This window comes from Protopterus annectens, chromosome 7.part0 (genome assembly GCF_019279795.1).
Source record: "Protopterus annectens isolate FY-2018-M chromosome 7.part0, PAN1.0, whole genome shotgun sequence".
In the NCBI taxonomy this organism is placed as follows: Eukaryota; Metazoa; Chordata; order Ceratodontiformes; family Protopteridae; genus Protopterus; species Protopterus annectens.
The window spans coordinates 1,037,487,535-1,037,499,720 of record NC_056739.1 but is presented as its reverse complement, the minus strand read 5'-3'; the positions used below and the strand labels follow the sequence as shown (position 1 = coordinate 1,037,499,720).

At 41.2% G+C, this 12,186-nt stretch overlaps 1 protein-coding gene across 2 annotated transcripts in view; it reads left to right on the top strand.

The window, feature by feature from the left end:
* Window positions 1-12,186, top strand: part of MYEF2 (myelin expression factor 2) — a 534,185-nt gene that overhangs the window by 371,300 nt on the left and 150,699 nt on the right. The window contains exons 11-13 of one of the 2 annotated variants that reach the window (XM_044077583.1): window positions 7,792-7,836; window positions 7,924-7,998; window positions 8,081-8,185. In XM_044077583.1, the coding sequence (XP_043933518.1) occupies window positions 7,792-7,836; window positions 7,924-7,998; window positions 8,081-8,185 (225 nt within the window). Of the gene's footprint in view, window positions 1-7,791; window positions 7,837-7,920; window positions 7,999-8,080; window positions 8,186-12,186 lie in introns of both variants that reach the window. The other variant, XM_044077582.1, reaches the window with a different exon arrangement.

Sequence of the window (12,186 nt, the reverse complement as noted above, 5' to 3'; positions counted from 1 at the left end):
AAAAATCAAGGAGGAACGTCCAAGGATAATCCTGATAGCTCCAAACTGGCCAAGACAACACTGGTACCCATTGCTGAGGAGCATGTCTCGGGACAAAATGTGGTCAATACCCTGATGCCTTTGATGTTAACTCAGAACAACTACAGCATCATGCATCCAAACCTAAAAACGTTGCAACTGACTGCATGGCACATCACATAGCAGCAACTATTCCAGATCTTTCCCAAAGGGTTAAAGACATTATCCTTGAAGCCCGCAGACCTTCAACAAGAAGGAACTATGCAGGGAAATGGAAAAGGTTTGTCATTTGGAGTGCTGAAAGAAGGAAGGATGTGTCGAATATAGATATGGCTAACATTCTGGAGTACTTGGCAGAGCTTCTACATACAGGCCTGTCCTATTCCTCCAAGATACATGCATCAGCTATTTCAGCAGAATACAGTTTTGATCCACCTGTCTTCTCGCATCCTCTACTCAGGCAGTTCCTCAGAGGGATCAAGAATGTAAAACCTCCTAGGAAACCACCACTGCCAGCCTGGGATTTGAACTTTGTGCTAGAAAAGTTGGCTCTTGCACCTTTTGAACCAGCAGCAACAGCAGACCTACAGCATCTTTCATGGAAAACTGCTTTCCTACTGGCAATAACCTCAGCAAGGAGGGTTTCTGAACTTCAGGCCCTAATGGCAGTACAACCCTTTCTAATCTTCCACCAAGACAGAGTGTCCATGAGGACTAATCCTACATTTATGCCTAAGGTGGTATCCAGAGTATCCTTAAACCAGGCAATCCACCTACCTACCTTCTTCCCCAACCCACAAAACAGAGGGGAAAGAATGCTGCATACCTTGGATGTACACAGACAGCTACGCTACTACCTGGACAGAACAAAAAGTAACAGAAAAACTGACCAGCTTTTTGTAGCCTATGCAACAGGAAGGGAAGGAAAAGCAATTTCCAAACAGACAATCTGCAAATGGATAGGAAATTGCATACGATTCTGTTACTCCTTCCATGGAAAACCAATTCCACAGAACATACGACCTCATTCTACAAGAGCAACAGCCACTACCACAGCCTTCTTACGAGGAGTGGCAACCAAGGACATTATTGAGGCGGCTACTTGGACCTCCGTGCATACATTTGCCAAGCATTATAATTTACCTCTGTATTCCAGATCCCGAGCAGGGTTTGCCACTGCTGTACTGCAAGGGATCTTAACCACACCATAATCTATTCTTCCTCCTCCCTAGTTGGCTATGGTATTCTACCCAGTTGTTATGACTGCAGATGCATCCATGAAGGACATAGTACAGTTTTGTACCTACCATAAATGTAGATGTCCGAACTGGATAGCATCTGCAGTCAGGATTACCCCCCCTCCTTCCCTCTGTCGTACTCCTAGGGTATTTACCCTCCTAATAGCTAGCTGGTGGGGGGGAGTCTCTTATGGTGTATTTGTTTGTATATATGTACATACATGCTTATTTTTGTGTCTGCCTTCTATCCTTTGGGAAACATTGGCATTTTTACCCAAAATTTAGCCTTCCAAGAGGGCACCTGGCATCTGGGGCAAGAAACACTGAAGAAAATGGCGTCGGCTGATGCCTTTATACCCGAAGACCAGCAGAGATGACGTCGGGTGAAGTGCGACATCAGCCGAAGCCGGACCCAGACTTTGGAATCCGGCCGACCGAAGGGCTGCCTGACGACAGGACAACCCAGTTGTTATGACTGCAGATGCTATCCAGTTCGGACATCTACATTTATGGTAGGTACAAAACTGTACTTTATAGAACATTATCAAAAATGTCTAAAATTCTGAAAGGGAAGAGTAAACATATACATTTAATCAGTTGTAACGGGTACATTTTAACACCAGCATCTGTAGAAGTAAGTCACTGTGATGGTCAAAAATTATTTACTATTTAATTATGCTGGCATATATTAAACATGCACTGCTGTATTCTCCTTGACACCAATGGCAGTACGTCACATCACATCTTCTGGGAGCTTTTCTCCACAATTCTCTACTGAACACAGCTTCTTCAGATTTCTAATACCTGATAACTAGGGTGTGTTCAAAACATGTGAAATATAATGGTGGTTCTTAGACTCTGGGATATGTACTGATTTTTTTGTCAGATTTATCTGAATTTTGGTTTTATGCTGAAGATATATGAAAGAAAACTTTAGTTTGATAACATTTGTGTTTTTTGGAAGGCAGAGGGTTGTATCTTTAACTGTTTTTTGTACTCTGCCCATAACTCTAGGTGTACATATCCCATGCATACCATTTCACTTTCATGCTTAGCAAGTCTAGTTAGCTTGCAGGTGCCACTTGGTGCTCTAGTTTCATGCGTGCACCTTTACTTGGAAATAAGAAATTGGAAACATTGAGAAGTGTACTCGTTTCAGGAGTGCAGTGAGGTTTCCTTTAAAGATAAATATAACCTTTCCAATACATTTTAAAGAACCACAGTTTGCAAAAATAATGCAAATGTTGAATTTTAAAGTGCTTCCTTCTTTAAATGTTTAAAACGTATGATCATTATTCTACTGCATAACCATCGAGTTGCTTTTAAGTGCTCTACGAGCAAGGTACAAAAACATTTCTCTTTTTTTTTTGCTCTGTTATTCCAGTAGATGGCACTGGTTAATATAAGAGTTCACAATTTTGTTTCTTTCGGCTTTTCCCGGTTAGGGGTCGCCACAATGGAACTCTGGTCCGCTAATGATTGGCAGTAGACTTTCACAAACGCCAAGGTGCTAGCTCGACGTTCAACCTTCAACGAAGGCATGCCCATTTACGCATGTCTTTCGAACGCCCACCCAATCACGGGGAGGATATGCAGACTCTACACAGAAGGCACTCCCCGCACTCCAGCCGAGAAACTAGCAGGATTTCCTTTTGCTGTGAGGCAACAATGCTACTGCTGCACCACCGCGGATTAGTTCACAATGATGTGCTTATATGGCTTTTGCCAGTGCAGTGTTAAATGAAGTTTCCAATACATTTTAAAGAACCACAGTTAGTTGCGGTTATCAAGAATAAGGCAAATGTTGAATTTTAAAGTGCTGCCGCCTTTAAATGTTTAAAATGTATAATCATTATTCTACTGGCATAACCATTGAGTTACTTTTAAATGTGTCTGAGCAGGGTACAAAAACATTTTTTTCTTTTTTCCCTGTTGTCCATTAGATGGCACTCATTAATATGAGTTCATAATTATGTGCTTGTATGGCTTTTGCCAGTGCAGTGTTAAATGGATGTTTCCAATACATTTTAAAGAACCACAGTTGGTTGCTGTTGGCAAGAATAAAGCAAATGTTGTTGAATTTTAAAGTGCTGTCTTCTTTAAATGTTCATATATTGTATGTTTTTTGAAAGTAGTTTGTAAACTCTAACTCTTATAGGTTCATAGGTTCATAGGTTTATACTAGGCTATCTGCCCTAAGGCATTTATAAGCCTAGCCCAAATTATTGTGGCTTACGCCACCCCTTATATGAAAAAATACTGTGCCCATTAGTTTGTTGTGCCTCTGTCCAGCAGTGACCCAGAGATGATTCCCGGGGTAAACCTACGATCTCCCATCCACAGGTCTAGATTTCTCTTGAACAGAGTCAGCGAGGTGCTCTGCCTCACATGGACCGGATTTTATTCCACAGCATAGGAGTCTCTGAGTGATAAATCTATCCCTCCAGCACGCCCTATTTATATCCGTGCTAAGGTTTAAGTCGCTTGCTCTAGTGGTTTTGGTGGATTTGGATTTTTGAGGTGGAGCATGTCCATTAATTCCGGGTTGGACATGGCCTTGTATGTCAGGCACATGTCACCTCTGAGCAGACGGTATGCGACTGAATAGAGCTGGAGTTTCTCCAATCTGGCAGCATATGACAGATTTTGGAGTCCCTTTATCCTTTTGGTGAGGAACTTTTGGGGTCTCTCCAATTGCTGCAGATGTCGGGTGAGATACATCCCGAATGGGGCATTGTACTCGATCATTGGTCTGATAAGTGAAGAGTACAGGGGAACAATGACCTCACTAGATCTGGATGTGAATCCCTTCATGATCAGGTGGGCAATGTAGAAGGTCTTTCTAACCACTTTAGCAATGTGAGTGTCAAAAGAAAGGCCACTGTCAACCTGGGTCCCCAGGTCCCTGATAACCTCTTCTGTGCTTAGTGGATTGCCACCTATATGGTAGCTTGGAATGTTAAGAATTATAATATGTTGCTGTTACTACAAAACTTTTTATAAAAGCTACTTTTCTCTTTCTGTCTATCTAAGGGTACAATTAACATACTATTTTAAGAAGTCTGAAAATGGATATGCAGTACATAAATAAAAGGAGTGGGATGGGCACAGTCTGTTAGCTGATGACTGTTCGCATTTGGAACAGTATGGGTATTGACATCCCGCTGATAAATATTTACTCCTTGTTGCTAAAAATAAGTCTGTTAACTCCTGCACATTTAATAATACAGAGGGGATGGGTGGTTAGGCACCTTTTTAGAGTTTAGGAGTATAGAAGTCACAACACTTAATATTAAGATAAATACACTAACAGACTAAGTTTATAACTGTATTTTTGATTATCAACTAATGAGAAGTTTCAACAATATTAATAAAACATGATAACCATAGACTCTTGGAATGTTAGTTATGGTAGATAAAAAGAAAATAAATTTTTCTTTCTTGCAAGAAACTCACTTAGATGACCAACTTTGGGTTAGGGAAAGGAAAAGAAAATGGGTTAAAATAATAGTGCTTCTTTATTTCGCAAAAAAAAAAAACTCGTATTCCCAGAATCCACAATGCAAATCTTATATACTCTGCCTTTGCAGATGACTTAAATATATAATTCCAACTCCCCACTACTGACCTCCCAAAAATACTTAAAGCTATTGATGAGTTCTCGGTAGTTTCAAACTATAACTTAAATTTAAACAAGTCACACTTCCCCTCAATCCTATAGGTCCTAAAGAATTGTACTTTCACATGAGAGATCAAAGTAAACTATCAGATTAAATATCTAGGAATACTATTTACTTCGGACTTCAAAGATATTATGAACAATAACCTACTAAGTACATGGACTAGTATTCAAAATGATATTGATAGATGGACGAACATCAATATGTCTGTCAAAAGTTAGTGTCAAGATTCATTTTCTGCCAAGAATACTCTTTCAGTTAAATGCTACTTTTTCAAATATTCCCCAAAACTTCTTCCTTGCCATGGAAAAAGCTATATCAAGATTCTTATGGTATCCCAAGTCTACCAGAATTAAATATGGAAAACTTGTACTCGCCAAAGATAAGTGGGTATTGGGGTTGCCTGATTTTTAAGCTTTACTATAGTATAGTTACTGTCTACAGACTAATACAAATAAACTATAACTCGTATATAAATACATGGACTCCCCAGTGGACCAAAATCTGGTATGAACAGTTGAAATCCCTTGGCTATAATATATCCCTACCATTCTTGAATTTAAACCAGACTAGCATATACACAAAGAATCTACACCCACTAATTAAAAACGTGATTCTTACAACACAAACTATTTAAATCATTGCAAGTAGCTGACTCTCTTTTGCCCTTAAACAACCGTTACACCTAAATCCTAATCTACTAATAAATAATAAACCTGTAAATCTAACATACTACCCCCTGATAAGACTACACAATATGGGATATATACCAATGAAAAGACTCTAACACGGGGCAAATGAGACTTGAACTCAAAACTTCCTATGAAATATAGTATTATCCGTAACCAACTTCATCTTATAAATGCTAAATTCTCACAAATACACACGGACTTACAGAGCATAAATTTAGTTAAATTAATACTTGAAAAGTCTTGCCATTAAAGGGAAAACAATTTCAAGACTTATAAAATTGTAATCAGAATTCTTTATTTTCAAACTATTGGCAAACGAAAAATCAATTACTGACTGAAGAAAATAAAACTAGCCATTGAAAATGCAATCAAATTCATTCCTTTCAAGAAGCTGTTATATACACAAATTATGGTAAATCTGTATTGTACCGTATCTAAATTAAATTCAATCCTAACTTTTCGCCTATGGTCCCCATTGTCCGGATCAAACCGCTGATATTTTGCATGTCATGTGGAACTGTACTAAATTTCACAACTTATGGTGTTCCTTGAGAGTAAGATTAGAGAAGATGGGATATGAAAAATCAACCCTTGCATGGGAGACAGCTATGTTGCACATTAACATCAGTCTACTTCCAAAAATATTAAAACATGTATTTTATTACGATGTGTGCCCTTATTAAATTCTTTATTACAAAGAATTGGAATGTCATGTCACAAATTACATGGGAAAATTTTAGCAATCTTTCTATCAAATGTCCATCTCATCTCGCAAATTGTTTTATTCAAAAACAAACGCTATTACCAAAATTATTGGGGTTACTTACTATATACAATTCTTGAATAAAATTTGCCCACAAATTGACATGAAAAGCTAACCTTTTAATAAGAAATGAATGTAGTATAACCAGTTTTCTTGCATTTTCCCCCTTCTCTTAGTATGTGTATCTAGATATTTTCCCTAACCATACAATAAATGGTTAAATTTCTGTCTTTACTTTCCATATAAGGTATCCCTCGAGACCAAATGAACATAAGAATTCTCATACTGTACTTGATGTAGTGACTTCTAGTGTATATATTGTGTGTATGTGTGTGTGTGTGTGTATATATATATATATATATATATATATATATATATATATATATATATATATATATATATATATGTGTGTGTGTGTGTGTGCGCGTCTGTGTAATTTTCTCAAAACGAGATTGTCTCTTTACATATGTATTTGTATTGCTTATTTGTGTTTTTGAGTTGTATTGTTACTTGGAAAAAAAGAAAATTGAAATAGAGATTTTGGAGAGAGAGAAAAAAAAAGATAAATATAACCTTTCAAGATGCACAGGAACACTGCTTTCCTGACAGCTGTACTCTTAGGATGCAGCGAGCTAAATCTTTCTGTGGATACAATCATGCCAATAAAGCCAACCACCACTAGCTCTAGACACGTCATGTCTGGCATTTTCTGACACTCAGTTTAGCATAAGTGGATTTTTTCAGTGATTTTTGTAGTTTAAGTATGCATAATCTGCTGCCTGTACCAGTAGTTCTTTAAAACCTTTTTTGTGGGGAGCGGTTGTGCCCCTTCTGGATTTTTGAGTGGTTACTTGCTAGCAGTTTCGGAGATGGCTGTGTTGTATGCACTTGTACCTGGTTTCCAGTAGGGGGGTGCCGCCACACCTGTGGAAGATTTGTCTGACTAAGTCTAGTCACTACACTGAGGTAGTGGTTTGAAGTCATTGTAAGCAGTTCACATAACTTTTCCTACATTCTGTAGTAAACTGTTTCATAATACATTGAAAATGTTACAATTGCAGGCAGTAAAGTAGGTGATTGTGTGGTAGTTTTATGTTTATTGTTAAGCTTCAACTTTTATATTGAATTTTGACTCTTATTTGATTGTGAGATGTTTTGTTTTGAAGCAGGTGCCTTTCAGTTTACTTAGCCTGACACTTGACTGATTTGTTAAAGCTGGCATTACAGCCTAGTGTCAGATATCTGCCCCCCCCCCAGTCTGTTTAACATGCGATTGTATTAAGCATACCATTTTTTCTGAGTATTGAAAGGAACACTTTTTTTTTTAAATTCTTTTAATGGACTGAAAATTGTGTATTAGTGGGTAAAAGTTGTTATAACGGTTTGTTTTTTCCCTATAGGATTGGGGATGGATGCAGCTAGTTTGGCCAGGATGGGAGCTGGAGGTAAGACTGAAGTACTGGTAGTACAACTTTTCATTTTGGCACAAAGTATTGCAAGCTAAAGCTTTTTTTCTCACTTTGTCTAAGCAGCAGCTGGGTTTCGTGGAATGGATGGAATCGGCATGGGAATGGGAGGTTTTGGTAGCACAATGGGAACAATGGCTGGTAAGTATCACCCGTTTAGTCCCCTTTTCAGTGTATTTCAGCAGAGATGCACATCTAACTCCCCTTCCCCTTCTTTCTTTAGGCATGGGAGGAATGGGAGGTATGGGGAGCACCATGACTGGCGCCATGACTGGAATGGGTACTGGAATGGGCACTGGCATGGGAGCAATGGCCAGCACCATGGGAGGTAAGATACTTCTGTTAAGCTTGGTCCCATCAATGTTCCGTATAAGTCTTCTTACTGCATGTTAGAGTTTAGAATGTGAAGGGAATGAGTGAAGAGTTTTACTGCCTTGTGATGTGCAAAAATACTTTTTTCACACCTAAATGGTACACACACACACTGAATCTGTTGACCCTACTGGGATCACTTGTTGAATTGCCATGGAATTCTTGGATGCTCTTCTGGTGTGCCTTCTAAATTATTTTTTTAAGTGAATTTGAGTGTTTCCATTAAATTATTCTTACCACTTTGGAATGTGTGACACTGCACCGGTTTTGATTTGAGCTTTCATGTCCTATTCTCACGTTTGCAGTATTCTCACTTGTGATATCCTCCGCCTCAGGTGACCTGAATGTCTGGCTCCTATATCAAAGCTTTAGCCTGGCTGCTGTAAGGTGTGGAACTTCACACACAGACACCGTAAACAGTTGTCTATAAATGTGACCTCCCCATGCACAGACCTCAGAACTTCTCTGCTGCAGTCTAACATTAACTTGCTCGTTCTGCTTCCTACTACTGAATTCGTTTAAGATGAGTACCCGATTGGCAAATCTTTCCTTATGTTTTTGACTAGGCTTGGGTTGCTGTTTTTAGTGGACTCTGTCCATGTCTTCTAGGAAGGGAAAATGCAAGTGCAGTTGGGCAAATTCCGCACACAGATGCATAAAACCTCTGCCTGTTTTGCTTAGGCCGTGTCTCAACCATATAGTGTCATATCTGCCAGTCATTCATCCCCAAGACCTTTTGCAGCCCTCAAACTATTTGTTGAAAACAAAAGCCTGAAGTGCCTTGCCCTCTGATCCTGAATCAGCCGTGCAGGTGGAGCCACCTAAAAAGCCAAGGTTTCTGTGCCTGACACTGCGTCTCCCAACTTCGGACGTCCCACTAGCTAGGTCTAGGGGCTGAGCTGAGGAATGTCCAGTAGGTTTGGTGACTTTGATGGGTACCATTTTGGACCTTCCTTCTTGGGGGTGTCAGCATGTCCGCGGACGTTTCTGCGATGTCTTTCTCTGTAATATGTTGGGGGGGGGGCCTGGCTCACCCATACAGCTGCCATTAGCCTGTTCCGAGGAAGCTACTACAACCCCAGGCCTGACAGCTGATATCAGGCCTTTTGCCTATTGGCCATCTCAAGATTCCTTCTGTTAAATGCCAAGTCTTTTGTTTTCTTTTATCTCCTCCAGCTAAAGATTAGCCTGACCGGCAGGCATTTTCTCAGTCAATTTTTCAGGCCATTATGACCTAGAAGCCTGCTGCCTCACAACTTCCTTTGCCAACTCCCAAGTCTCAGGACTGCCTCTGCTAGCTCTGTACAACCTTCAGACTCTAAGATTCTTCTTCCACTGAAAATCTCACTTATGCCTCCCAGTTGGCCTCTCTCATGGCGTACTGCTCCCCAGATGAGGATTCCCTAGAAAGGAACTCCCCAACAAAAGACAACCTTTGAGGATGCATTCTCCAAAATGAGAATCTTTTAAGTGGAACTCTACCCAAACGACTGAGGAGTAGAAGAGATGCTTCCAGCTTCTGTAGATGGAGTCCACCTCTCCCACTGCTATTTCTCCATTATTTCCTGCATACTTGGACATCTGCCTCTGCTTCCAAAACCCCAGAATCTCCGCCACCAGCCCCAAAAAGGCCTGACAAGTTCTATAAGGTACCTGATTTTTAAGTACCTGATCAAACCTCCCATGGCAGACCTTGTTGTGATTGCTGTGGTAGCCGACACAGTTTAGGTAAATCCCATCTTCCTCTTTGCTACTGTCTGATAATAAGGACAGTAAGGTGATGGCTAGGTTAGGAAAGATAATTTAAACTTCCTCAACCCTGGCCTTCAGTGCAATCAGTTAACAAACTCGTATGGTAAAGTATGCAATAGATAGTTTCCCAGGTCTCTGGTCTACTCTCCACTATGCCTGACTTCCCATCTAAGCCTCAAGTTGTGCTGCTAAGGAAACTTTTGAGGTAAGTAGCCAGGCATTTATTAAAATGCAGCTATGATGCTGCTGTAGCCTTAGCCAGGTCAGCTGCATCTGCTTCTGTCTTGTGTAGGTATTCCTGGCTTAGACTTCAGCCTCTGCCAGATGACTTCAATAACAAGTTCCTTTTTGGTAAGCAATCTGCAGAACTTTTCAAAAATATGCAGGGAAAAAGCCAAGAACTGCAGGATCTGAAGCATCTACTTGTATCTACAGTTTCTAAATTCTGTAGAAACTGCCCAGCAAAACCAAGCTTTGATGTCCTTCAAGGATGCATCTGCAGTCCTAACATATGGGTTGTCCTGCCTCAGGCAGCCCCTCGGTTGGCTGGATTCCAAAGTCTGGGTCTGGCCTCGGCTGATGTCGCACTTCACCCGACGTCATAGCTGCTGTTTATTGGGTATAAAGGCATCAGCCGGTGCCATTTTCCTCAGTCTTTCTTGCCGCGCGGTGCCTGAAGCAGAAGCTGTTCAAGTGCCGGTCGGTCAGATCCAGAGATTCCTACTACCGAAGACTTCTAAAAAGCTAAGTACCCCGTTGGGGACTCTTTCTTGCCTCAGCCAATGTCAAAGTAAATTGTTTAACTTGTGGGAAACAAATACCTCATAAGGATTTCCACTCTTACTGCCTTCCTTGCTTAGGCCCAGACCACGACGTATCAGCTTGTCTAGCCTGTGCTTCCTTCAACCGACGGACACTTAGACGTCGGTCGGAGTTTGCAGAGGAGTTTTTTGGTCCCGCTTTTGCATACAAAATGCCGTCGGAGACTCCGACTACTCAATTAGTTAAAAAGCGCAAGGAAAAGGACAGACCTTCGCGGCCCGCGGTTTCGGCTGAAACCACGGTTAGGCCAGCCGCAAATGTCTCTGTTTCGGCTGAAACCGAGCCCCCGGTTCTTCCTTCGGCCGAAAGCATGCCTCCGATAGCAGAGGCCTCACAGAGCATGGCTGAATCTGCTACTGAATTTACTGATACAGAAGCAGGCACCCAGGAATTGTCAGACACTATTCCTTTAGACATATCTACCCCTGCACGTGGGGCTGCTAGACCCCCTGCTTCCATGTCTATCAAGGCTTTTGCCAGGGCTAAAGCAGCTAAATATTCTAAGGCCTTGCCTGCCAAAACTCCTTCACATAGGCCTACCTCTACTTCCCCAAATACTCAGCCTGGCTGAGGATCTCATTTCTTTGATCAGAGGATCCCAACCTCACCCAGACAGGGCCTCTCAGCTCCCTCCAGACAAGAGGCCTAGGACTGAACCCCCGGAACCTGTCTCTACAGATTATTCCTCGGATGACTCGGACATTTCAGACCCTCACGAAGGCCCATATTCTCCTTATGAGGATTCTGATGCAGAAGACTCCATTCCTTCTGCTTCTCCTCCTGAAGAATTTTCCTTTGGGGAAACCTTGCATGCTATGAGGGAACACTTCCAATGGCAGGGCCAGGATTTTTCTGATTCAAGGAAAAGGCTAAGGACCTTTTTACACTTACCTCAGCATAGGCCTCTAGCCATTCCGCCAGTACTAACAGTTGTTGATGATGCATATGATGATGCCTGTACTGCTCCTGATTCTCTTCCTCCGGCCCCTGCCAAGCCAGACAGATATTACAGGGTCCCGGACACACACTACCATTTGTATAAGGCTCCTGTTGCAGACCCTGAAACCATTTCACAGGGCCCTAAAGGTGGCAGCTGCCTCTGCCAAAAACCCTCTTCCCTCTGAAAGGGAATCTAGAGCATTAGAGAGATGGGGTAAAAAGGTTTATACTTCTGCTACTCTTTCGGCCAGGGCTTTGAACTGTCAATTTCACATGATTCAGTACCAGGAATTTTTTGTTAGACCAGCTAAATAAAAAACTGTCTTCTCCTGAACCTTTAGACCGCAAGTCCCTTCAGGATTTGGTACATAACTCTCAGCAGGTCAGTAACCATTTCTTAAAATGTGGCTATGATGCACTGGAGGCTTCCTTTAGATCAGCTAT